Source organism: Erpetoichthys calabaricus, chromosome 15, assembly GCF_900747795.2.
Source record: "Erpetoichthys calabaricus chromosome 15, fErpCal1.3, whole genome shotgun sequence".
NCBI lineage: Eukaryota > Metazoa > Chordata > Cladistia > Polypteriformes > Polypteridae > Erpetoichthys > Erpetoichthys calabaricus.
This window is the reverse complement of record NC_041408.2, coordinates 76,333,567-76,361,272: the sequence shown is the minus strand read 5'-3', so window position 1 is coordinate 76,361,272 and position 27,706 is coordinate 76,333,567. Positions and strand designations below refer to the sequence as shown.

Sequence of the window (27,706 nt, the reverse complement as noted above, 5' to 3'; positions counted from 1 at the left end):
GCTCAGCGGGAATGCTGTCGCGCATGTGCGATATCCTCTGCGTCTCTCATTACGCAAGAAGATGTCTAAAGTGCATGTGCAAGTACCGTCTGTCTCATTTATGATTCTCGTTCACTTCTTTTATGATTCTTTCAAGTTCAAACTAAATTATGATCGACGAACAAGAGCACTGTTACAGATTATTCTCTTGTCCATCACAGTACAATACAGTGACAATGCATTTTTATTAGAACCAATTCTTTGTTTCACACAATTTGTTATTGGAATTATCCAGCTTATTCTGGTGGCATTTGGTGGAAGGCAGAAGTCATCCCAACGTGGGCTGCTGGTCTATCACAGGGCACATTCATGAGCACACCCACCCTGACTGGAGCCAATTTAAAGCCAACAACTCATGTCTGGCGCACACATATTGGGATGTAGAAGGACACCAAAGTACTCGGAGAAAAACTGGAGGAGAAATGTGCACAATCCACCATGACAGCAAATACACGTTTGCCAGTGAAGAGTTAAGTCTGTAGCACCAGCCACTATACCACTGGGTGGCCCTGTTCTTTTATTTGCGAATTTTAAACTCACACAAGTTTCTCTTCACCAGGTGTTTCCAATACGCCTGCATTATGAGCGGCTAACCGGTCTGCTGCACGAGTTGGATGGACTTCTACCTGAACTCTCAGTTCCGGCTGAGCAGGGCACTCCATCTCCATCATATGGAGCTACAGATTCAGAAAGGGAGAAGGTCCTGGAGTGGCTGCAGGCTGAGCGCTTGCGTGGGTTTTTGAGGTATCTTACAGAACTTTCTTGATCTTTCCCATGGTTGTGTTTGATGTTTTTTTTTTTATACCTGGGTCTTTGGTGTTCTACTTAAATAATTTTGCAATAAACAGCCACTTGCACTATGCTACAGTCAGCTTTAATTCATTTTACACCTCATGGATTTCATAGAAAATATGCCTCTGCCATAACAAACAATACGGGGTCAGTCACAGATACAAAAAAAAAACAAACAAACAAACAATCATTTTTGGGCGGTGCATTCTTTTTATTAGTTCATAGACCCCTCAACAAAAGCATATTTTGGCTGCTGTCTTTCTCTATTAACATACCGAATGACAGCTTTAAATATTTTTAATCAACTCATTGCATTGCAGGATAAATGGATGCCACCTCAGCTACTAAACAATCGTTCACGTCCTATTTTGAGTGCTCCTCATGTGTAGTCTGTTTGTTTCTTTATGTTTGTGTGGTTTGGAAAGGTCTTGGCAATTTCTATCAAGATGTAATAATCCATCTTGACACTTTTCTCAAGCCTGACTTTTTCTTTCTCAATAGAAGCCGCCTCTTTGTGGAGTACAAGCTGGCAAAGCTACTGCTTCGTCCCCTGGATCACTTACGCCCACCGAGCCCCCAAGGACTCCGGGGTTACAGCCGCCAGTCTAACGGCACCACTGCCCTGAGTCTCTCCAGCCGCAAGTCGAACGACACACTGAGCAGAGAGAGCAGTCAGCCGGAGGTTCGGCTCTCTGATTCCCATCTCAACGGCGAGACTTTCTCCCAGACTCGCAGCCTGCCTGACACTTTTGGTAATGTGCCTCTTGATTTCTTTTAAATCCCCTGTGATGTTCTGTTGCACCTAAAACCATGAAACATGGGATGGGGGGCACTGGAGGGCAGGAAAGATGAAACTTAGGGAGGTTCACCCCAAAAATAAAAATCAATTTTAGTGAAATCATACATGAAACAAAATTTAGGAGAAATTTCAGACAAAACTGCAAAATGAAACTCTTCTGTTTTGCGCATCTCTAAGGATGGTCTGACATGTTAGCCGAATTCAGCTAGGAGCAAACCCAAAAAGTAAAACCTTTCAATAAGATAACAACTTAAAGTTCTCCCTCTGTTGTTGGTAAATATCACACTCCACATCTGCTGACAAAAGTTCATCTTTTTCAACTTTGCTTCGTAATTCTGCAGCAGAGAGACAAACTGGATGTTTGCACTTTTGTAACGCGGAGCCGCTCAAATGGCTTGTTTTTAGTAGACGCACGCTCTGTGCTGTTTAACAAATAGCCTAAAGACTTCAGAAGCGAAAAAAAGGAACGAGACTTGGGGAAGGGCCGCTGCTGAACTTAATATAACAGGAAAACGTTTTTTATTTGAAGAATAGTCGCGGTCTGGCACATGTGTTACATTTACCAGGATAGTAACATTAGAACGATAAGGATGAGAACAGGCTGTTCAGCTCAGTAGCACATGCGAGGTTGCTAAACGTTCACCTGTTCCAGCAGTGAGGTCAGTCACGTGAGGCCCCAACATCACGAAACGCCCACAGCGTCAATCATGAAACACCCATTGCATGTCCTGTTATACTATGGTTAGGATTAGGATTATGGGAAGGTTATCTGGCTTCATGACTGACGATGTGAGCATTACCTGACCTGTGTCGTAGGTACGGCGGGCTGTAGTTAGACCAGTCACACATCTCAGAGTTTTATCTCAGAGAACGGTTTTACAGATGCGGTAATTCAAAATGGAGTAATGTGACATTACACTATGGCATGGTGATCAAATTGTTATAATTATTGTCTATGAATTAACATCATCTATGAACAACAGATTCCATGAACTAATATTTATTTCTGATTACCAAGATCCTTGTGCTGTGATGTTCGTTTCTAACTGTCTTGCTACAGATGAAGACTGCCAAAATCCCATCAAGTCACCACAGCAGTTTTTGCACGCCGTATGCCATCTTGTTATGCAGCTGAACTGCTGAAGTCACAGCCGTTCCACTTTACCACACAGCCTTTGGTGTTTTTGTACCATCAACATGCATAACTGTGTTCAGGCGTATTTCTTAAGGCCGAGAAAGCCAGTGCGGCCCCTTGCACTGATTCATGGAAAGGATTCAGACTTGCTGTAGTTTCTTGATGCAAAAGAATGTTCCCGTAGGCCATTTTGTGTTAGTGAAAGCAACACTGAACTTCATAAATCAGCAGGGAGAGAACATTTTTGAAATTGCTGCCCTCCTCTTGACCCCATTGCTGGGTTTTCCTCCTAATCTGTAATGTCAACTCATGCATATGTGGACTTGCTGAGAGTGTGGAGACGGAGCAACTGAAGTGTAACTTGAAAGAACATTCCCCGGATGATAAGATGAGATGAGATGTTTTAGGCAGTCTAGATTCTTCACTTGTGATTTTGATGTGATCAGTTTCTCTCAAGGCTTTATAACTCGGTCTGTGCGATGGAGAAGCGGGTTAATCATTGACATAAGCTGAGTAAATAGGTCCAGTTATAGTACAGCAGGTGTGTAAATCCTCTGCTGGTTTTTAAGAGGATGGCAGAGCGCACTGTCATGTTTATCTGAGGGTTTATAAGGCAGCGGCCTGTGAAGTCTGAGAAACATGGAGCACAAAGATAAATTCTGCACAATTGTTCATATTTGCACAGTGTAATTGCACTAAAGAATTGCACATATAATACACGTTTGCACTACTCACCTGCCGTTTCTTATAGTCCTTAGTCCATAGTCTGCATTTGTTACAAAGTCCTTTTTGCTAGATATGTTTTCATATTTAGGTATAGGTATTGCATATTTAGTATATACAGTGCATCCGGAAAGTATTCACAGCGCATCACTGTTTCCACATTTTGTTATGTTACAGCCTTATTCCAAAATGGATTAAATTCATTTTTTTCCTCAGAATTCTACACACAACACCCCATAATGACAACGTGAAAAAGGTTTACTTGAGGTTTTTGCAAATATATTAAAAATAAAAAAATTGAGAAAGCACATGTACATAAGTATTCACAGCCTTTGCCATGAAGCTCAAAATTGAGCTCAGGTGCATCCTGTTTCCCCTGATCATCCTTGAGATGTTTCTGCAGCTTAATTGGAGTCCACCTGTGGTAAATTCAGTTGATTGGACATGATTTGGAAAGGCACACACCTGTCTATATAAGGTCCCACAGGTGACAGTTCATGTCAGAGCACAAACCAAGCATGAAGTCAAAGGAAATTGTCTGTAGACCTCCGAGACAGGATTGTCTCGAGGCACAAATCTGGGGAAGGTTACAGAAAAATTTCTGCTACTTTGAAGGTCCCAATGAGCACAGTGGCCTCCATCATCCGTAAGTGGAAGAAGTTTGAAACCACCAGGACTCTTCCTAGAGCTGGCCGGCCATCTAAACTGAGCGATCGGGTGAGAAGAGCCTTAGTCAGGGAGGTGGTGACCAAGAACCCAATGGTCACTCTGTCAGAGCTCCAGAGGTCCTCTGTGGAGAGAGGAGAACCTTCCAGAAGAACAACCATCTCTGCAGCAATCCACCAATCAGGCCTGTATGGTAGAGTGGCCAGACGGAAGCAACTCCTTAGTAAAAGGCACATGGCAGCCCATGGTCTGATGAGACAAAGATTGAACTCTTTGGTGTGAATGCCAGGCATCACGTTTGGAAGAAACCTGGCACCATCCCTACAGTGAAGCATGGTGGTGGCAGCATCATGCTGTGGGGATGTTTTTCAGCGGCAGGGACTAGGAGACTAGTCAGGATAAAGGGAAAGATGACTGCAGCACTGTACAGAGACATCCTGGATGAAAACCTGCTCCAGAGCGCTCTTGACCTCAGACTGGGGCGACGGTTCATCTTTCAGCAGGACAACGACCCTAAGCACATAGCCAAGATATCAAAGGAGTGGCTTCAGGACAACTCTGTGAATGTCCCTTGAGTGGCCCAGCCAGAGCCCAGACTTGAATCTGATTGATCATCTCTGGAGAGATCTTAAAATGGCTGTGCACCAACGCTTCCCATCCAACCTGATGGAGCTTGAGAGGTGCTGCAAAGAGGAATGGACAAAACTGGCCAAGGATAGGTGTGCCAAGCTTTGTGGCATCATATTCAACAAGACTTGAGGCTGTAATTGCTGCCAAAGGTGCATCAACAAAGTAATGAGCAAAGGCTGTGAATACTTATGTACACGGGATTTCTCAGTTTTTTTTATTTTTAATTAATTTGCAAAAACCTCAAGTAAACTTTTTCCACGTTGTCATTATGGGGTGTTGTGTGTAGAATTCTGAGGAAAAAAATGAATTTAATCCATTTTGGAATAAGGCTGTAACATAACAAAATGTGGAAAAAGTGACGCGCTGTAAATACTTTCCGGATGCACTGTATGTGCAGTTATATGTACAGATATTATATTATTGATTCCCCCGTCCATTCATCCTCTTGTGATCTGTCTGCAGTGCTGTCTGATTGTGCTGTTGTCCTGTTGTGTTGTACGTTGCACCTTTGGTCATGGAGGACGTTATTTTTGTCTGTCTTTGTGCTTTAATGTGTATGGTTGAGATGACAATAAAGCTCTTCTTGACTTGTTTAGAAAGCCAAATGATTCAGAAATTACTGAAAATCCACAAACGTGTGCATAGCCACACAAAGGATGCCAGCCTGCTCCCCGTTAGCCTCCAGCACGTGTTTCTCCAGAGCTTACTGCTCATGTGGTGTCATTGCAGGTCGGTGTCACAAAGCGTCTGGTGTGTGGACGGTGGGCAGCAGGGAGCTGATGTCCCTGGCCAGTTCACAGAGCCTGCAGACGACTCCCCTCACTGATGGTGTCACCTCTTTACCTCCCAGTCTGATTTCCAGCTCTGAATTTGGAACGGCGTCAGGTGAGTTGAAATATTCAGGTTGTTGACCGCGCGATCATCTTCCATGACTCTAAGGTTGAAGCCCATGCGGAGCCCTAGGGTTGACAGCACCCCTCGGTGTCCATGCAGATTGTCAGTCCCCCTTGGTGTCCGTAATTGGCACCCCTCTGTGTATATAGTGCAGACTTCACAGCACATGCACTCCTTAACTTTCATCAATGGGACCCCTGATGGACTGGCCGGATCAGGCTGAAATCATAATTCTGTATTTTTTGGATGTGGGTGCCCTGTACCACCCCCTAGCTGGATGCCTCCCAGGGCGGACACCCATGTCGTCCATACCTGAATCGGCTCCTGCCAATACTGCTACTGTCATGGACTTTACATCTGTGACCTCAGACATAATCAGCTGAGCACTTCTGGGTCAATTACTGAGCAACGCAGAGCACATGAAACCAAGTGAGCATTGGAAATAACACAGAAATTATATAACAATCTTTAGAACAACGTTCTGGCAAGAAAACAAGACCAGAATTGAATTCTGTGACCCCAAAAACAACAATTTGCATACCAAGAAGAACAAAATAATGTACAAAAGATGAATAATGAATACCAAACAGAACCATCATCACTAACAACATCCCAAAAAGGTTTTTCTTCTAATTGGATTTGTCACCAGGGCTTGATGTATCACAATAAAATTTTACACTTGAAATGAAAAGGAAAAAAACATCCATCTATGTTCCTTACCTGCTTATGTAAATCATAGATGTGAGGAAATGAAAAACAATAAGAAAAATTAAGAATAAGTTATGTGAAAAGTAGCAAAGTTCAGAAATAAACTGTCTTTTTTTTTTTGTGCTCCCTAGTGAAGACGCTAGACGACAAGAACTCTGTGAGAAATGTGAAAAGGCCGTGGAGTGAAGCAAGGAGTGCAGCGGAGGACAAGCCTGACGGACTGAAGTAAGATGTTAGGGGCTCATCGGTAAACTCTTCACTGGCTCTGCTATCTTGGAACGTCTTTGAAAACCTCCATATCTTCCAGCTGTAGTCCTAGACCTTAAACATTAGGACAGTTGTGATGAGAACAGGCCATTCAGCCCAACCAGCTGGCCAGTCCAATCCACTTAACTCCTCTAAACCAACATCAAGTCAAGATTTGGGGGACCCTAAAGTCCTACAGTCTTGGTCTGAAGAAAAACTTCCTAATGTTTGTGTGAAATTTACCCTTATGAAGTTTCCAACTGTGTCCCCATGTTCTTGATGAACTCATTTTAAAGTCACCATCTCGATCCAGTGGACTAATTCCTTTATAATTTCAAACACTTCAATTATGTCACTTCATAATCTCCATTTGGTTAATCTGAAAAGGTTCAGATCCTTCAGTCTCTCTTCATAAGTGTGATGTCCAGATTGGCTGCAGTTTCTTTTCCTTTTAATCTTCCAATCTCTTTTTCGTTTCTTCATCCATCTTTTTTTCCCATTCAGTCTCTGTCTTTTCCCATCTCTCTCAACTCAGGCTCCCTTTATCCCCAGTGAGCTAATGAGGAAACTGGCTGAACCGCACACGTCTGCACGTGAATGCAAGTCCAGCCAATTTCCCCAATAATTCCATGGGCACCTACGCCCACCCGAAGCTTGATCACACTTTTTTTTTTTAATCCTGGCCATGGACCCCTGACAGGCGTCATCACAGTAAGTTACACCTCTCAGTCCCCCCAATCAGTCTGCTCGTTCTCCTCTGGACTTCCTGTGGTGCTGCTGTCCGTTCTGTGGCCTGGAGACTAAACTACAGATTTACAGTTTCATAAAACCTTTTCACAATTGCAAAATACAAACCCACTAAAATGAGCTTTAATGGAGTCGAAAACAAGGACTATCGCTCTTTTAATAATTCTTTACACTTCTTAGTTTACTCGTGTTCTTTCCTACAGCTTGTAATCTGTCACACACCAGGCAGATCAGTTTGATTTAATCCTCTCATTCATGTCACTATGGAGGAGTGCAGCGCATTTTTAAAATGATATGACATACCTTCTACCGGACATCACACCAAAAATACACCAATGTGCACATTACTGTGCTTTCTTCACATGTAAACTCCTTACACAAAACGTGGCATCCGTTATCTAGCGGCCACCCTGTCCTGGTAGAGGACACACACACTTCATGCACCGCTCAGCCTTGAATTTCTTTCATGTTTTTCGATGGATTAATAGGATTGCAACTGGTGAGATTGTCATCACAGTCGGCAAAGTCGGCATCATACTATCTACTACCAGAACAATTACAACACTTAGCTGACGGCTCAATAGAACACCTTCATGTGAGAACCCAATAATTTCTTTTTTTTTTCACTAGTAGTTTTTATTTCAATACAAAATGAATGGAAGGTGCATGCAGAATTAATGCATGAAAACACTTTCAGGCTACACAGCTTTCTTCTGGTGTCCAAGGTACGAGTTTTGCTGGCAGTGAAGCACCGTTTGGTCCTGAAATTCTTTTCACTACTGAATGAGATTTGCTGCAAATTCAGTTCTGCACAAATCATTTTTGTTCGTCACTACAGGAGGCCAAAACTACAAACGGAGCAGTACTCCAGGTGAGGCCTCACTAGTGCACTATTCAGCTTAAGCATGACCTCCTTCGACTAATCACACCTCACATGTCCTCTTATGTTTGTCATTTACGGAGAGCAGGACTCCCGATCGTATATTACATGGGAATCCCAGGTATAATGAACCTCTGCTATCGAATTTGTTTACCTCAGGTTTAACGTGAGTGATTCTCTGTCCACAGATATTCAAGAACCAGTGAAGAAAATCTCATTTGTCCAATTTTTTACTTGGGTGTACAATTTCCATTCTGTTTTAGGGCATCCTTCAATAAGGGCGCGCACAAAAAGGTGAGCTTCAAAAGGGCGACCTCAATTGGGCGGATGTTTTAATATTCTTGCTTTCACCTTTTTATACATTCAATCATTGCCTTTATCTAATAAATTTTCTGTAATAATTTTGTTGCGTTTGCCTTTATTCGCTGCGCCCAATTGAGGTCGCCCTTCTGAAGCTCGGCTTTTTGTGCGCGCCCTTATTGAATAAAACCCTGTTTTAGCCTTCTGTTGGAAGTTGAATCTGATCTGTTCCTGGCACCCTTAAAGCCCACTTGTATGCTTTACAAAAAAGAAGTTCTGCATGTTTATGAGGCCTGGATCCTGTTCATTCGTCATCTGCCCAATTCATAAGAACTTAAGAAATTTGACAAACGAGAAGAAACCACTCATACCATCCAGCTCATTTGTTTAGCTAATAATTAAGCTGCCCCAGTCACTCATTGAGATTCTTCTTAAAGGTTCTCAGCTTCAACTCCATGTGTCGGTAGTTTGTTCAGATTCCAACAGCTCTCCATGAATTCCCACTGATGTCCTCAAGTTTGTGATTCACCCTTAAGCTGAAAGAATTCTGCCGGATCTGCTTAATGAATGCCTTTGAGGATTTTGAGCTCCTGCTTCTTCTCATGAGCCTGTTCTCTAACAGTGCCACCCATTCTCGTTTTCTGTTCCCTCAAAAAACATTTTGTGAATTCCTGCACCTGTCTAGGTGTTCAGCCGTGGGATACTCTGAATGACCAAGCAAAGTTATGCCTGAAAAACTCAGCAGGTGAAAGAGTGGAGGCGGGTAAAGTGAGCAAAGGCCTTTGTCTGAAATCTTCTTAAATCTCTTGCAGGATCCTGAACAGCATCACTGTGTTCCTGCAAAGCAGCCATTTTACTGCCTCTGAGGAAAAAGGACATGGAGACCAAGGAGTCAGTTGAATACACAACCAGTCAGGGGCTACAACAGCTTAAAGAGACGTGCCTTGGATCTGTGAGTAGTAACATGCTCAGGTAATAAGGGGCACACTTGTGCCATCCTTGAACCAAGACAACCCCAAAGAGGCCAACGGCCTCAAAACGAAGGTTTATACAACAAGCATGATGGATGAATCCAGAAGGGGACAACTAAATGGTTACGCCACAGTGGTGCAGTGAAAGTGCTGCCGCTTTACAGTAAGGAGATCAGGGTTGATCTCCTGGGTCTTTCCTGTGTGGAGTTCACATGTTCTACCCGTGTCTGCATGGATTTCCTCCAGTTTGCTCCCATAGCCAAAAAGATATGCCGGTTAGGTGAATTGGCGATACTAAATTGGCCCTAGTGAGTTGTTGGGGTGGACGTGTGTGTGTGTGTTCGCCCTGCGATAGAGTGGTGCCCTGTCCGGGGTTTGTTCCTGCCTTGCACCCTGTGCTAGCTGTGATAGACTATGCCAGACCCCCGCGACCCTGTTCAGGACTAAGCAGGTTGGAAAATGACTGACTGACAAGTAAATGGAGACAAAGGGTACAAGATAATTGACAAAGCGCAACAAGCCTAAAGCCTCACTGCGTCTTCCTATGGAATGTTTTGGGCCCACTTGCCTACCAGAATAGTCCTTTGAGCGAGTCTCCTCCTAGACTCATCTTCTGCCTTTTTTGTCGTCTTCCTTTCCCCAGATGAGCCTTTGCCCCTCATACCAATCTCGAGGTTCATGTGACATGTGGCCAGAAGGAGCTTGTAAGCCACGTGTGTGTTATATGGTTTAGAACTGCTTCCATAAGCACCTCGGGGAGAACTACCAGGGTCAGTGTTTCAGCTGTGTGAAAAAGTAAGTGCACCCCATGAAATGTTTTTTTTTATTATTATAAAGTACATAGACATACCATGTTAACAGTCTCTATAGATAAAAGTGATATTAATAAACCTTGGGCTACATTTACATTTAATTTTCTGGTCCATTGTATAATTTAAATGCACATAAATGCAACTTTCACATTTGGAAAAAATTACTACCTCAAAATAGAATCTGGTTCTCCAGATCAGGTGCCAGTGACTAGAACATCATGACAGGGGGGTCTCGTCTGTCTTATGTAAACCTCAGACATTTAGTTTGGTTTGCTCTTTGTTGTTCAAATGCATGTTGTCACCATGTCCTGGTCAAAACAGCTCTCTGAGGCTTTCAGAAAGATGGTTGTAGATGCCTGTGAGTTTGGGAAGGGACTTTTTAAAGATCTCCAATCAATTGGAAATCAACTACTCTTCTGCCTGTTAGATCATCTTCAAGTGGAGACTTCAAACAGCTGCCATCTTGTCCAGACCAGCCTGTCCCAGCAAGTTTATCCCATGGGCAGAACTCAAGATGCTGCAGGAAGAACCCCAGAAGACCCCCAGAATGTCATCACTGGACCTACAGGTAGCCTTTGCCACTGCTGATGTCAAACTGTATGAGTCTGCCATTAGAAGGAGGCACCACCAATGAGATCTATGTGAGATGTGTGCCAGGAGAAAGCCTTTACTGTGCAGAAAGAACATCAGGGCAAGGTTAATGTTTGCCCATGAACACCGAGACAAAGACCAGGACTTCTGGAATAATGTGTTCAGAATAGACAAGACAAAGATAGAATTATTTTGCCACAGTACCAGAAGACATGTTTGGTGAAAACCACATACAGCATTTGACCACAAGAACCTGATACCAACTGTAAAGCCGAATGGTGGAAATGTTCTGGTTTGGTTGTTGCATCAAGGCCTGGGCAGCTCACCATCGTACAGTCCACTTGGAATTCTTCATTGTACCAGAAGGTGCTTGAGGATAACATGAGCCTGATTGTCAGAAGACTGAAGCTGAACCAACAGTGGACCTTGAAACACAGCAATGACCTGAACATACCAGAAAATCCATCAAGGAATGGCTGAAAAGAAAGACATGGAGGGTTCTGGAATTGGCAACTCGAAGCCTGGATCTGAATCCCAACGAAATGCCGTTAAAGGGGTTGTACATGCAGGGACCCCCTCAAACAACACCCATCTGAAGGAAGTCGCAATGGAGGAGTGGGGAAGACCTTCTCCCAGTCGAAGCCAGAGCCTGTTAGACAAGTTTAGGAAACCCAACTGAGGGGGGCAACAGCAGGTGCTATAGCTAAGGGTGGACTTGCATTATCTACAGATGTTTGTCGAGTGTCAGCCTGTCGAAACCTGTTCTGCTGTGTAGAGGGATTATTCAAGTGGTTGCATGTTTTTGTTCAGATGTTTTGCTCCCTCTCTTCCTTAAGAATGAACACGAGAAGCAAACGAACTGAGAGTGTGCAGCCGGCGCTAGCGGCGAAGCTCCTGACTCCGTGCGAGTGATGATTTTTTACGACTTTTCTGATGGTTTAATCCGCTCGGTGAAACGCACCATGTTTGCCATCTTTTTCAACATCGATGGCATTGTCGCGTCAATTCCGCTGATGGAGATCTAAACTGTGACCTCTGAGTGGTACACCACTCAATGCCTGCCTGACGTTTTTTCTGCGATGGCTAGAGGCCGGTCCAAGAACTTGTGAAGGCACTTTTTGCATCATGACAATGCGCCAGCCCACACGGCTAATGCGACGAAGCATGTCATTGAAGACAGTGGTGTCAACGTTTTGAACCCGCCACCCTACTCGCCTGATCGTGTACCATGTGATTTTTGGCTCTTCCCGAAGGTGACAGAACCCCTGCGAGGCCACAACTTCGAAACTCGAGAGGAACTGATTGCAGCTGTCAAAGAACAGCTGGACAACCTCCCAAAGACAGCCTTTGGCGAGTGTTTTGCGGCGTCGGTCAGAAGAGCCCAAAAGTGCATTGATGTTGGCGGTGAATACTTGGAAAAAGTTTAAAAAGGATCGAAGTACATGAGAAAAATAGAAAAAAAAATCCTTGGCTACTTATTTCGAGTGATTCCGCGCGGAACCCAGGCAACCCTCGTAAATTGTTGTAAAGCTTTTATTCTTTTTTCATTATGTCACCTTTATCTAAAGATATTTTTTAGATATCTATGAAATCTTGATATGTTCACATAAGTTAAAAAGAAAAAACGTTTCATGGGATGTACTTACTTTTTCACACCACTGTACATTCCTACGTCATAACGGTTTGCTTTTCTTTTATAATCGGCGCCCCTTTACTGATGGTGAACGCAGTCAGATTATCAGGTGACTCTGCTATTTGTTTGAGCCCAGAAAGCAGGAATGGATGAGTTCCATAAATTCTTGGAGGGCACTGCTGGAATCCATCTCTACAATTTCTGGCTGGACTGTGAGCTGATCAACGAGTGGATGGCAAATACTGACAGAAACGGCCGCTTTCTCGATGTCCAGTGCAGCCCAGGCCAGCTTCTCAGGTAAAGGCAGGGATGATTTTAGGGACTCTGGGGGGGGGGGCACCCAGACGGGGTCCTCCATCTCCGAAATAGGAACATGGCAAAATGTATTATTTTAGTGCAAAGTGTCAATGAATAAAATCAACAGGGGGGATTTAATAAACACAAATCCTTTATTTCAATTTTGTTAAAAACAGATTAAATAAAACAATGCAATCAATAAACCATTATATAGAAAATTGAAAAACATTAATAGAATTATGTAAATTTTTAAAATCTAAAAAAAAATGAAAAAGTAAACAAAATGCAAATAAATATAAGGGCAAAAATAAATGGCACATTGTAATTTAAAAAAAAATAAAAGCAGCACAAAATAGAAATTTAAAAAACAAAAAATTGGCTTGTAAAGGTTTTACCGTAAATTTTACTCCAGCAAATGCAGTCGCCATGCCCTCCAAAGACCCTTTGAACACCGCGCTCTGCCAACACTCCTGGCATGTGGTTGATCTCATGTAACATTTTAAGAACTTTAAAGATGGACGCTTCTCTCACCAGAAGTAGCAGTGATAAGAACAGTCAGGACTTCTTAGACCCCCCCGTCCCACTGTTACCCACTTTGCTGACTACAGTGGGGTCTGGAGAGACTGAAGCCGAATCAGAAATGGCCAAACTGTCTAAACAAGCCAAGTCAGTCCAATTTTTGCTTCCAGACATGTAAATTCTCTTTGTGATTTGTGAAATTGGCTCTGATTACATTTTACATTACTAAAAAAAAAAAAGTTACATTTATCACAAATACTGACACTCACAGCGGAGATTGGAGCCCCCTTACTGGGGATTTCCCAACATGCAGTGCGTCAATGCTTCAAGGGGAGTTCCCGTAGATTTGACATTGCAAGTAGCCCTTACTGCAGAATGCTGGATGGGGCAGGGCCAGATGTCAGAGGGGCGGGGACAGAGCTCAGTGAGGTGTTGACATACAAGGGCGGGGTTAGGATTTCAGGCCCACCCATATAACGTTATCCTCATTTGCATGGTTACTACACCCATGGTCACCCCCACCCCATATCCTGCAGCAAGGACCTTCTCAGTAACTACGTATGTAGATGGATGCCCCCAGTTCGGGTCCTCAGGCAATTGCCTGCCTTGCCTGTTCTGTCAGTGCTAGAAGTTTCTTGGGCAAGGACTACTTGATCGCTGTGCCTCTGGATAACGGGAAACATTTAATAAATCGACTCAGTGATACTCAGACAGCAAAGAGCCCGAGCACACATCTCAGATGCTTCATCACCGGTTTGGGAGCTGCCTATAAGTTCACCCTGATCAACCCCCTTCATGTTATCATCACTGTTAATGAAGAGATGAAGGGGGCTGCTGGGAGGGGTGCTGGGCTAGAGTGGCCCTGCATTGTGTTAAACATGTTTGACAGTGAATGTGTATGTAATAATTATTTTGTTATTTATCTATTTATTCATACATAACAGTGACAGCCAAAAAAAGTGCAGATGGAGCATTGGACGAGAACACCAGGTAAGCAGCGCTCATTCGTCCGAGTGTAGATTTACTACTTGCAGCAATTAGTTGAGAAGCCTTTGGCCAGGCCACCCTGTAGAGTTGTGAACAAGAGAGCATAAAAACTCAAATAAACGAACTCAACTAGGGGTCCATTTAGTAAAATGAAGATACTTGGAGATTGCAGCTTAATTATTAGAGAAGACCGTTAAGTAGATAGGCACTTACCTTTTAAATGTTTAAAGTGAGACGAAGAGCTTGCATGAACGCGTGTCACCATCTCGACGGCTTGTGTCCGAGCGCATGCATGGAGCGTGGTAAGGTCTACGCCAACTCCATTGACCATTGTGGACAGGAAAAGGTGCGGAGCTCCAAGAGAAGAAAAGCAGGCGTCATTAATCAACAGAACTTACGTAAAGGGGACCCTAAGAATTGTTAAAGCCAAATAAAGTGAGTGAAGTTTAACTTACCGTTGAGTAGGTGTCAGCATACATGAGCTCCGCACAGCCACGTGTGAGGGTTTAAGTGTACCCCTCACTAAAGCTTTCAGAATGGGGCATGGCTAAACATGAGTCACGTTAAAGATAAAACTCCTCCCATTTCTACAGCCCACGCCCCATTCTACACACTGGTAGTGCCAGTTGTCAGGCTACATAAGCCCAATTACACAGTGGTTATAACTCAAATAATGATGACTGTCGAGTAAACCAAGTGGCATAAACATATGACTTTCATCATTTGCGTGCAGATTATATGTTTCCTGTCTAGTGTGGAGCTCAGCAGGACCTAAATGCGTGATGTTTATGAATCACAGGTGGAGTTAAGTATTTAACCCCGCCCACATTTAGGCACAGCCCATTCCACATCCTGCTGCAGTGAGGATTTTCTCAGTTGTGGGTGTAGCTGCATCCATCTTGATCGGTGAGTAGGGGTGGATGAGGCTGAAGATTGGCAGCTTATATTTAACGAGTTGCCAGCCAACAGGGGGCTTCATTTGATCGAATACAGTATACGAGGTGTTGAGAAGATGCTTCTGAGTGTTTGTGATAGCAATAAATCATTGGCTTGTTTATATATTTTTGTGGTAAAATGTTGTTCCTGTATGTTTATATCTGTCCCCAAGTGGCAAACAAAGAGCCGTAGAGGCTGTGAGGGATGGCCGGCCAAATATTCCGGTCCCCACCTCCAGGCCGCCAGATGGTGCCCTCCCGGCAGCATGGAAGTTCCCCGAATTCCAGCAGGGCCTTATGGACATTGTAGTTTTTATAAACAACCCTGCTGGATACCATGGGGACCACCAGGAGCCGCTGTAGGGAGGCTTACAGAGTGCTGCGTGCCCTATAACCCGGAAGTGCATCCTGATCACATGACCGGAAGAAACGACGTGCTTCCGGGTTGAAGAAAAGGACTTTTAATCTGACCTGGAAGTGATGAGGATTTATGGATTGCAGGGCTGGAACCACTTCTGGGTCAGGGACTATAAAGGACTCTGGGGAAACCCCAGATGAGTGAGCTGAGCTGGGTGGAAGGGTGGCAACGCGTCTGGGAGAGGAGGATTGGTGATTAGAGATTGATTATTGTGTTATATGAGTAGTGTAGAGTGGAGGGTGCTTTGTGCACGTTATTATTATAAAATAAATAATAATTGTACTTTTACCCGGTGTTTGGAGTGGTACCTGAGGGTTCAAGAGGTCGATAGGGGCCTCTACTGCTACAAGGCAAATCTGGAATGAAGTGAAACTGAACCCTTGCTCAAATTGAGAGACTGTGGTGACAATGTGAATGGGTCATCAGTCTTTGACACGGATAGTGAAACTGATGCATGATACGGCGCTATACGACCAAACCGCTGTGATGTGTCCTGTGAATTCAGTCGCGTGAAGCTTCACAGAGGGGCGACAGTAGCTGTGTGACAAAATGGCAAAAATTGCGATCCAGTGGCAGCTAAGCACTGGCCACAATGTGTCAATGATTGTGTCAGGGGAAATGTGGCCTACAATAACACAAGGGGTGCGTCGATTGTGTGGATCAGGTACTGACATTCTACCATCTCATGTGTAAGCAACAGAAAAAAATGTGCAACGAAACGCGCTTCTACTGTCCTGATTGTGACATCGGATTGTGCGTTGGTGACTGTTTCAAAAACATATCACAAAATCAACACTAGTACAGCATTTGACACTAGACACACCTTTCCAGCTGTTGATGTTTTGGTATTTACATATTTCTGTTACACATAATTACATTTTTTCTTGCTGAAAATGTTTTTGGCTCGTTTTTCCGGAGGTAAACATAGCAGAGGCTACTCATCCTATTTTTCTTTACATTTTTCTTATCACTGTCTGTGTGTTGAGGGAAAATATTTGATAACTTGTACAGAAGGGTGGGCATCCATGCATAAAGGGTTTACCATTAGCGCCCAATATGATTCTGTTGTAGGCAGACATGCAGTAAGTGTGCCTTGCTATTATTAGGGTTATTTGTGTGGATGACAAAACATGGACAGAGGACCCGAGGAGGTAGTTGATGCTGGCTCGCCTTTCTGAACATCACTCATCTCCCTAGCTGGCAGTGCAGTGTGACTGTCATACCTGCCACACGTTGATTGTTATACCGTCAGGACAGTCTCTACCTTTAATGCAATACACATGTTTAGAAAATGGACAGATGGATGGGCACAAACCATCTCCACCCATGTAGCCTGCACCACTAAGCCTGATGTTTGTGTTTTAACAGGAGCAGATATGGCATGCCCAAGGGGGTGAAGTGATGGCCGGTGTGTTTCGCCAAGTGCAGTATGATGTCCTGAGGCGCCTGCGCTTCTACTGGGTTACACGGTTCCTGGTCCACAAGAAGAGAGTCGGACTTGGCAGGTAGATGCAATCAACACACCTGCAGCTCTATGCCACGGTTGGGTTGTAGGGGCCTGCAGTCTCATGGGCACACAGGCAGGTGAAATTCAGCCCTCCAAGACACCAGCATTCCATGTCAGATAACGTCTGTGCTGTGGCAAATATTTCAATTCTTTCTCATTCCCAAATCAAGTTCTGAGGCTGGGTGACACGAATCCTTTTGATCTGACCAATCCCTTTGCCCAGACTCTACCTGTACACTTTGAGGTGTTGTGGGCATCTTACTTGGGACCCAGGTGACATCACTTCTGTGGAGGAAACTGTACTGGGCAGGAGAAAAATGCATAAGATGCTGTTCTTTAGTCTAGTGCAAGTGTGGCACGCGGAACGATTTTCAATGGCACTCTGATTGAATTGAAATATAGTAAAAAATTATATTTTAATTACAGCGCACGCATTCGCGCTCCCCGTCCCCCACCTATGTTTTGCGTATGCGACTCACATGTAACGGGAAAGCATGTGTGCTGTGCGGGCCGTGGTACGTTAAAATGTGTGCGTTATGCTGTGAAAGTGCCATGTGTCATACATCAAGTGTACAAAGACATTATCAAACTAAACATCAATCCACGTTTAAAAAACTATAAAAAGGGCCATTTCTGGCTTTAAGAAACAAACTACTTATTTTAGTCAAATAATTGGAACCAAAAATAAAGCCACCCAATGTAGTTAGAAAAAAATTTGACAAAAAATTCTTTTCACATATGATCCTATGTATTTTAAAATATTGAATGACCAATAATATAAGATCCAGTTATAATGGGCTTCAAAAGTATATCATATAATAATCTATACGGATTAATTTTGATACTATATATAACAAACTTAGTAGAATAATGTCGGGATGCGGAACAACATTGTAACACGTTTGGCATGACACTGCTGAAAGGTTGCTGGTCTAGTGGGATCCAGAGAGTTCAGGAAGTGGGCTGCCATCTTATCACTATCTGATCCAATGGGATGATGCTGTGCACAGGGTCCGCAGCTTACAACATTTTAGGCACATTTCTGATGGCGCACGTCACCATTAGTGAGGAAGGTCCGTCAACGTCTCTTCACCAGACGTCATCTCCTCTCATCTCTTCAACGTCTCTTCTGATGTGTCTGAGCAATGCGCCTGAGTCTCAGCTGAGCTCTCCAATGCCTGCTGGTTTCCACAGAGCTCATCATCTCTAGCTATGCGAGATGCACCTGCTCAGCTCAGGACTGTAAAGCACTAGACGGTGGTGAAGGGGTCACCAAATGTTACGGGCACACAGATCTCAATTAGTTTTTAAAGGAATTTTATTTTCTTTCTAATATATGCATTGCACCAGAGTTACACTATAATGCAACAATCAAACATCATCAGTTAGTCATTGTCCAACCCGCTATATCCTAACACAGGGTCACGGGGGTCTGCTGGAGCCAATCCCAGCCAGCACAGGGCAGACACACACACACCCACACACCCAAGCACACACCAGGGACAATTTAGGATCGCCAATGCACCTAACCTGCATGTCTTTGGACTGTGGGAGGAAACTCACGCAGACACGGGGAGAACATGCAAACTCCATGCAGGGAGAACCCGGGAAGCAAACCCAGGTCTCCTAACTGTGAGGCAGCAGTGCTACGACTGTGCCACCGTGCCGCTTTCATTACTATAATAAAAAAAAGAGAAATCAGTCACGTCAAAAATACAATCAAACCAGTAAATATTTGTTAAATATTAACACTGCAAACCCAACCTTAACCCTACCGTGACCCAAGACAGAGAACTGATCCGTAACAAAAAGCCCACCATGTTAACACTTTCTTATATTGATTAAAACAACCAAAGCTAAACAGAAGCGTTGGCAGGTGCCCAGCAGATTTTAGATTGTGACGGTCAGGGCTGACTGCAGCTGCCATACTCACTGGAACTCTGGACCATCATATTTGGTGGCAGCGGTGGGATGAGCCAGCAGGCAGTGATGAATGAAACGGCAAGAGGAACTGGTGCCAGGCTTTCTGAACAACCCGCATACCCAAGTCTGGAAGGACGTTTTTTGGATAATAATGGACTTATAAATGATCATTGTTGGTTTTACTTGCATTTGTTTTTAAAAGTTCTTATTTTATGTCCTTAGGTGTAGATTTATTGTGGGGTTTGTTCTGGTGCTTTTAGGTATTTATTGCAGGTGTGTAAAGGTCACGCCATGGCCATCAGTTGCACCAATGCTTGTGGGTCGAGGAGTATGACGAGGTACGTTGCACACTTTTGACATAAATAAATACGGAGTGCTTGGGCTCCTCGCAAGATCAGATGCATGTGAAAGTGTGGACAAGCAGCTTTAGAGTTCTGATGAGGGGGATCGGCGAGTCTCCATTTACGTGTGGATGTGTTTCCTTGTTAGCCTTCTGGGGTCTCTGATTGCAGGCCTTGTGTCCGAATGGCATATAAAGAGGAGCCTGAGCAGGAAACTCCAACCAGGACAGGCACCATGAGATGTTATGCAGGGCCCCAAAAATAGAATTAAAGGAGGTTTTTACTGTATGAGGTCATAATGCTACAAAATAGCCACTCATACGGACAACTGCATGAGATTTTAATGCAAATCATTGGAGTTGGATTTGTTGTCCGTTGTTGTTCTTGTCCTATTGTCACTTTCGGTGAGAGACATGAAAGTAAAAATCTCAGTGTACAGAACAATAAATGTGAACTTGAACAAAACAGTCCCCAAATGTCCTTAGTGTCCTCCTTGAATGCTGGGATGTGCTGAAGCAGGTCCATAAAATGAGTGATGTCTGCATGAGTCTGTCATGACTACTGATGGTTTTTGGTTTCTTTGCAGGGCAAGGCCTTCTTCCAGACAAAGCCTGAGGGTCTCTCCACCGATTACTGCCCACCTGTTCCTGTCAGGCCAGTTGTCAGAGAGACCAGAGGAGGGTCCTGAAGATATCTCAAATACATGCAAGGTCTGGCAGTCAGCAGCAGGGTGAAGAGCTTCCAACAGGATAATTAAGGCACCATTTTATATCACAGGTGGCTTGTGGCAGGAGGCGATGCCACAGTGTCACTCTACATGACATGACTACCTTGTTTAACGTTGCCATGCCTCATGGGTCAGTGTTGAGAAAACCTCAACCGTGGATTGCTTGGCTGTGTGCTCTGAGGAACAACATCTGCAGTAGACAGCCTGGAGCAAATCCATGGCAGTGGAGGGTATCCATTCATTTGAATGGTGACCCTGAAAATGAGGAATGTGCTCCGTCTGGCAGCCATCGGGAAGCAGCACATGTTGGAAGATGTCACTGGGAGATGTTTCATGGTTTAATGATCAGAGATTTGTGAGTTAAAGGTTAGGAGGTGAGCCGGATGACCACTGGTGTGACAGGTAGAACATGGATGTGACATTGAGGCTGTTAATTATTGAGGAGTGTAATGGTGCTGGAAGGCACACAGACCAAGTGCCATCTGTGTTAACTGCCTTTCTGAGCAGCACCTTGTGTGGCCACACACTTTGTAAGGAATATAAAAGTGGAAAAGACGCAGTGTTTGCATTTGCTGGGCCACTGGTCATCTGGCGTGCCTCAGGCTTCCTCTGCTCTGATCTTGAGTTGTTGGGATCACAGCCCAGCTTTGTAATTGAACATATTTAACTGTAAATGACAGCACACTTCACATGTGTGTCCAAACGCTTGAAGCTTCCCGCCTGCTTCTCATTGTCCATTCCCAGTTTACACCAAGAGCTTATAGAGAACCGGCCTGATATTAAGACCTCTAACAAGAACGATGCCCTCATTCCTTACAAGAGTGTTAATGCAAGTCCTCATCAACACACGTCATTGGTTCTAAATTTAATATTTTCTGTTTCATCCCAGGAACCGACTTCAAAAAGAACATGCAAGTCATTTTCTCCTGGGACGTCATTCTTTCTTTCCACCTCGTGACAGACAAGCTGTTGACTGGAATTCAGTGCGATAAGGAGGCTGGCGGCACATTCCTATACTACTTGTCAAGGTAGCATTTGGCTGTTTACAAGTCTGTATTCTAATTAGCCGTACCTGTTCTGTATCCAGGGACATATATGGGCCCCCATTATACTTAAACATTATTAGGACGTTTTCATGGTAGACTAGATGCACTTACAGTATGAGTTCATATGTAAGAGTTTTAATAGCAAGCAGTTTAGAAAATTCTTGTCAGGAGCAGTCAGGGAGTTTTAGTGAAATGCTTGTTCCGTTGAAATGAATGGTAACTCTCATAAAACACAAAAAGAACATTTTTGAAGTCATTTTGCAGGAAGGCACTGCCAGACATGAAGCCGGTCATTGAAACTTGGATAAAAAAATAAACAATCTGTGTCATCGTGAAGGCGCATGCTGCAGTTGTCTAGTGACGGCAACTAAGGGAAAGGTTAAGTGTGCGCATAGCTTGTAATCAAGTGAGGGGAGCTGAACAAAAGTCCTCTGTGAACATTGAGTTTTAATCAGGTGAAAGTTTAGTAAGTTTAGTACAGATGTATCAATCTAGGCTGAGTGGTAACGCAGAGCTGTCACTCCTGCCTCACAGCACCCGGATCTGCATGGGGTTTGCGTACTCCCCCTGTGTATTTATGGCCTGATTGGTACCAGTGAGTGTGCTTAACTGCGCAGCATTATCAGTTTTAACACCGTCAATGATTCTCAATTAAGAAAATATGTTTAGTCCTTCGTGTTCTTCGTTTTCATATCCAACCTGACACCACGGGTGTGAACAGTATCTGCAGTGCCATCAGATTGCAAAATACAGTAATCCCTCCTCCATCGCAGGGGTTGCGTTCCAGAGCCACCCGTGAAATAAGAAAATCTGCGAAGTAGAAACCATATGTTTATATGGTTATTTTTATATTGTCATGCTTGGGTCACAGATTTGCGCAGAAACACAGGAGGTTGTAGAGAGACAGGAACGTTATTCAAACACTGCAAACAAACATTTGTCTCTTTTTCAAAAGTTTAAACTGTGCTCCATGACAAGACAGAGATGACAGTTCCGTCTCACAATTAAAAGAATGCAAACATATCTTCCTCTTCAAAGGAGTGCGTGTCAGGAGCAGATCATGTCACAGAGATAGAGAAAAGCAAACAAATCAATAGGGCTGTTTGGCTTTTAAGTATGGGAAGCACCGCGGCACAAAGCTGTTGAAGGGGGCAGCTCACACCCCCTCTGTCAGGAGCAGGGAGAGAGAGAGACAGTTTGTTTTTCAAGCAAAAATCAATACGTGCCCTTCGAGCTTTTAAGTATGCGAAGCACCGTGCAGCATGTCGTTTCAGGAAGCAGCTGCACAAAAGGTAGCAACGTGAAGATAATCTTTCAGCATTTTTAGACGAGCGTCCGTATCATCTAGGTGTGCGAACAGCCCCCCTGCTCACACCCCCTACGTCAGGATCAGAGAAAGTCAGCGCAAGAGAAAGAGAGAGAGAAGTAAGCTGGGTAGCTTCTCAGCCATCTGCCAATAGCGTCCCTTTGTATGAAATCAACTGGGCAAACCAACTGAGGAAGCATGTACCAGAAATTAAAAGACCCATTGTCCACAGAAACCCGTGAAGCAGCGAAAAATCTGCGATATATATTTAAAGATGCTTACATATAAAATCCGCGATGGAGTGAAGCCGCGAAAGGCGAAGCGCGATATAGCGAGGGATTACTGTATGTCTATTAAAACTGAATTAACAGAACTCATTTTTTATTTATAGGCTTCTCTTAGCGGATTGCATGCAGCACACTCTTTTCTGCTGGGCTGTGCAAAAGAGCTGCGTTCCATCCACCATGTTTGCTTCTTGCCTTCCACTTAATGCTGCTGTGATAACCACTGGCTGCTTGTGACCTCAAACTGGGGATTAAATGTACCCCTCAGCACCTGCAGGATTAAATAATATGAATATAATGCCTGAGCGATTCTCTTCAGTTGATTACATGCTATGTACGTGCTTGACGTGTTCCTCACTGGCTGTCACTAAACGACTGGAGCACACAGACGCGTGACGTGGCACTGACAGCAGCAAGCAATATTTTCACAAAATGACACAATCTTTTTATTTCAGTGATGACAATAAGCTTCCATACATATCATAAAGACACTGTCGCAGACCCCTGTTTGTTATATGCTTATCGACACCCACCCGGGTGTAATCCTGGAATTTTTCAGGATGCTGCCTGAGGGTCCTCATATAGAGCCTAGTCCAGTGTTTCTCAACCTTTGTGGGGTCATGGCCCAGTTTTTCTGACCCCTTAGAGCAGGGGTGTTGAGCTCCGGGCCGGAGGGCCGCAGTGGCTGCAGGTTTTCATTCTAACCCTTTTCCTAATCAGTGACCAGTTTTCACTGCTAATTAATTCATTTGCCCTTTGTTTGTTTTTAATAGCCCTGTTTTTCAGGATTCCGTGCTCTGACTTGATTCATTTCTTCATCATATAACAGCCAAGCAGAAATGAGATGTGAAACGAGCCAACAGATGACCAGCTAAGTTGGGTCTTCAAACTCCAACCAATTTCACTTCAGTTTCTTAATGAGAAGCCGATTCTTGCTGTTAATTAAACTCGATCTTTAATTCCATGGCTTTTTGGTGCTCTCATTCAGCCACAGCAGACATTTCCAAAATTGTTGATTTTCTGTTTTTTCTAAGAACACCATCAAAATGTTTTGGTGATCTGAGAGATCAGCCATAGTGAGACTTTCACCTTTCTTTATTTTCAGATATTGTGGGATAGCTGGTCGTGTGGGCAGCTCGTTTTGTGTCTCATTATTGTTTTGCTAATTAAGGAAGAAACAAAGGGGCCGGAGTCAAGTTAATTAAAATTAAGGCAGTTAATTAGCAGAAAAAACTGGTCACTAATGAAGATGGTTAGAATGAAAACCTGCAGCCACTGCGGCCCTCCAGGACCAGAGTTCGACACCTGTGCCTTAGAGAATCAAGTGTGATAGTTGTACTGGAGGCAGGGTGTACCCCCCTTGGTGAATTTAGCATGATCATTGGAGCTTTGCCTCTTGGTGATAATGAGAGTGGTGGTGGGGGGGGGGGGGTCCCCTTTGCTTAATCAATTGTGATTGTCATGAGCCTTGACCCTCTTTGCGAGCCACCAGGACCCCACTTCCATTATAAACACATTGGTAACTCATGACCCCACCTCCATCCCTGGTGAGGTGCAACCCTGTAGTTGAGAAACACTGCTCTACACCCCCCCTTGCGACAACACTAAAGTAGAACAACTGACAACCCACGAAAAGGTGTCAGAAAAAGATGCCAGTCATATTTTCCTTGCGTTATGCTTCTTTGAAGATGCTGGAAAACGCTTGAAAAAACTGTGAAAAACGCTTACAGAATGCTTGCAATATGCCATTGAAAATGCTTAGACGATCCCAAACAAATGCAGGTAACTGACAATGCTCGAGTGTGAATGGACCCTAAGAGACCAAGGACATAGCAGTAGAAAAACCCTGGGTGGTACACCACTCCACTCACTGACTGCACCCACGTAATCCAATGATGATCAGTTTCCTGAGAGCTAAGGTGTTGACTGTAAGGTGTGTGAGGCCTGCCATCTGTATGTGCCAGTGCTCGCTCTGTACAGATATAGAACCGATATGATGGTAAACAAGACCAATGGGGCTCTTGGTGTCCTAAAGATCTGCAAAACATTTTTAAGAGTAAATGTTGATCAAATGTCAGCCAGAGAGGCCCCTCATGCAGCTCAAAGCTGATCCCCTTGGTATATCTGTCTGTCCGCAGGTTTGATGAGCCGCAAGCGGTCCACTGTCTTCTGCTGTGGCAGGAGCTGCTCAGCCTCGGTGAGGTCAAACTGCTACCATTGGCCACTGCATGGAGGCTCTTTGGCAAGTACCTGTCAGCCACAGCACCCTGCAGCATTGGTGAGTTTGGCATTGCTTATTTTTATTATGTGACGGTGACTTTATTGGGTTCAGAGGGGCTTAAAAGACTTCAGACTTAGGTCTGTTGAATGCCTGAAGTGTTACACCTTATTTCAAACTTAAGAGGGAGTCAGGATGCACAGGGAGCAGACATAGCAAAGGAAGACGGTCAAAGTTATGAGTTCTGCCAATCAGCATGAGGGCGCTCTTCAGTGCGGTCATCTCCAGCATCTGACCTCCAGCATGACACAGAGACATGACACCGGTCAAGGAAGTCCTCTTGTTAGGTTAGGTTAGCCCAGAACAGGGGAGAGGGTCTGGTTCTTAAATCCATTTTTGGGTTGCGAGGGACTAGAGTTTACCTAGCAGCTCTGGGACTTGTGCCAATCTATTGTAGAGCCCATTCATGAGCACCTCCAACACTCGGGGGCCAATTTAGTGCCACCAATTAACCTGACCTGCATGTCTTTGGGAATGTGAGAAATCCACAGGCCCATGGAGAACATTCAGGTGTGGGATTCTAACACAGGACCCTGGAGCCATGGAGCAGCAGCACTTCTCCAAATGATGCTACTTTGCCCTGTGAGCTGCTCATTATTTATACTCTTCAAGAAGTTCAGTTTCTCTTACTTGTCACCATTTCACAAAAGTGTTATTACCCTCTAGAAGGCAAACAATACAATATATAAATGAAAAACAACTGAATCTGTTTTGGTATCACCTGAGCTCCCAGATGACACCTTCATCTAATCTGTTAAAATCGCCAGGGTTTGACCTTAAATATCAGGTTTGGCAGAGACCAGCAATCAGTCTGACCGCTGAATTATTCAGAAGTGGGCTCCACTGACACCTCGGAGTGCCACTGACAAGCGTCTGCTGATCCTCTCTCCTTCTTTAAGGGATTTACACTGAGAGTCCTTCATATGTCCATGCCGTTCACCAGACGCTCACGTCAGGCCGAGGGTTTGTGGAGGTGACTTTACTGAACCCTGCGCTCGCTACGCCTTGGAGACCCTCAGGGAGGCCTGGATCAGCTATCTTCACTCAGACATCGTGTCCTTTGTTGAGTAAGTCTGCCATTTATTCTCTGTGCAAACAGACCTGGCCTTGTGCTCAGGGTGTCGAGAGGGGGCGCTGCAATGTGATAGTCGTCAAGTAAAGACCCTGGGACTCAGTGACAGCTTGTCTCATTTTAGGCTTAGTTTTTAAAGCAGGGGCATTTCTTGATTTATGGGGTCATTATTGTGACAGTCAGTGAAATTCTGACTAGTGTGTGCTAATCACCACTCCCTAGAGCCATGATTATAGGTTTATGAAGCATTATTGTGACACGAGTAAATGTCAGGTCTCTTTTCATGTACCTATTGGTGTGACATGTTTTCAAAAAGGTTCGCAGATTTAATTAAAAATCCAACACTGAAACTTTTCATTCATGTAAGTATTTAGTCCCTAATTTTGTACTTTGGCAACGATCCCAGCTTCACGTCTTTTGGGAAGTCTCTACAAGCTTTGCACACCTGGATTGGGCAGTTCACCTCATTCTTCCTGACAGCTCCTCTCAAGTTCTAATTTGATTGGATGGGAAGTGTCTGTGTTCTGCCATCTTCAGGTATCTCCATACATCTTTAAAGTGGTTTAAGTTGTGAAGTTTGATGCCCTGGTCCTGAAGCTACTCCAGTGTTACCTTGGCTGTAGGCTTCAGGTCATTGTCATGCTGAAGGGTGAATGATTGGCCCACTCTAAGGTGGAATGCAGGTCTGCTTCAAGGACCTCTCTGTATTTGGCAGCATTCATCCTTCATTCACGTCTGACCAGTCCTCCTGTCCCTGCACCCCCATAGCGTGATGCTGCCAACACACTGCTTCACCATAGGGATGGTATGGAGCAGGTGATGAGCAGTAACTGGTCTCACCAGACATAGTGCTTGATGTTTCTGCCCAAACAGCTCAACTTTTATCTCAACAGACCTGGGAATCTTTGTTCCCCAAGCTCTCCAACTGTCATATGCCTTTTACTCAAGAGTGGCGTCCATCTTATCACTCTACCATGGACGCCTGATTGATGGAGGTTCTCCCATCTCAGCAGAAGACTTCTGAAGCTCTGTTAGATCGACCACTGGGTTCTTGGTAATCTCCCCTGATCAAAGCCCTTCTGACCTGGGGCCTCATGCATAACACTGTGCGTAGAATTCACACTAAAACATGGCGTGAGGACAAAAGCGGAAATGTGCATACACAAAAAAAAATCCAGATGCATACACCAACTTCCACCTTCTTCCGCTACATAAATCCCAGTCAGCGTGAAAAGTAACATATGTGCACGCGCCTGCTGTCCCGCCCCAACTCTCCCAGAATTACGCCTCTTTGAATATGCAAAACAATTTAAATAGCCCTTAAGCTCAGCCTTCTGTGAAAAGACAATGGCAAAAGCACGGAGGAAAATAGAAGGATTTCAGCGAATACCAAGTGAAAACGTACTATTTGTTGGTTTAAACAGTGATATAATCAACAAAAGGAAGTTGATCGAGTGACATAGCCTGTCAGAGAAACTTGAAAGCTCAAGTTCACAAAGT

General features: G+C 44.2%; 1 protein-coding gene across 3 annotated transcripts in view; it reads left to right on the top strand.

Moving 5' to 3' along the window:
- LOC114666248 (uncharacterized) overlaps positions 1-27,706 on the top strand; it is a 59,230-nt gene that overhangs the window by 15,286 nt on the left and 16,238 nt on the right. The window contains exons 3-13 of one of the 3 annotated variants that reach the window (XM_051919211.1): positions 599-783; positions 1,333-1,583; positions 5,514-5,669; positions 6,518-6,611; positions 9,372-9,511; positions 12,703-12,863; positions 14,327-14,372; positions 17,091-17,227; positions 20,080-21,248; positions 24,995-25,134; positions 26,034-26,201. In XM_051919211.1, the coding sequence (XP_051775171.1) occupies positions 599-783; positions 1,333-1,583; positions 5,514-5,669; positions 6,518-6,611; positions 9,372-9,459 (774 nt within the window). In that variant the 3' untranslated portion in view covers positions 9,460-9,511; positions 12,703-12,863; positions 14,327-14,372; ... (2 more) ...; positions 24,995-25,134; positions 26,034-26,201. Of the gene's footprint in view, positions 1-598; positions 784-1,332; positions 1,584-5,513; positions 5,670-6,517; positions 6,612-9,371; positions 9,512-12,702; positions 12,864-14,326; positions 14,373-17,090; positions 17,228-20,079; positions 21,249-24,994; positions 25,135-26,033; positions 26,202-27,706 lie in introns of those variants that run through there. The other 2 variants (XM_051919209.1, XM_051919210.1) reach the window with 2 other exon arrangements.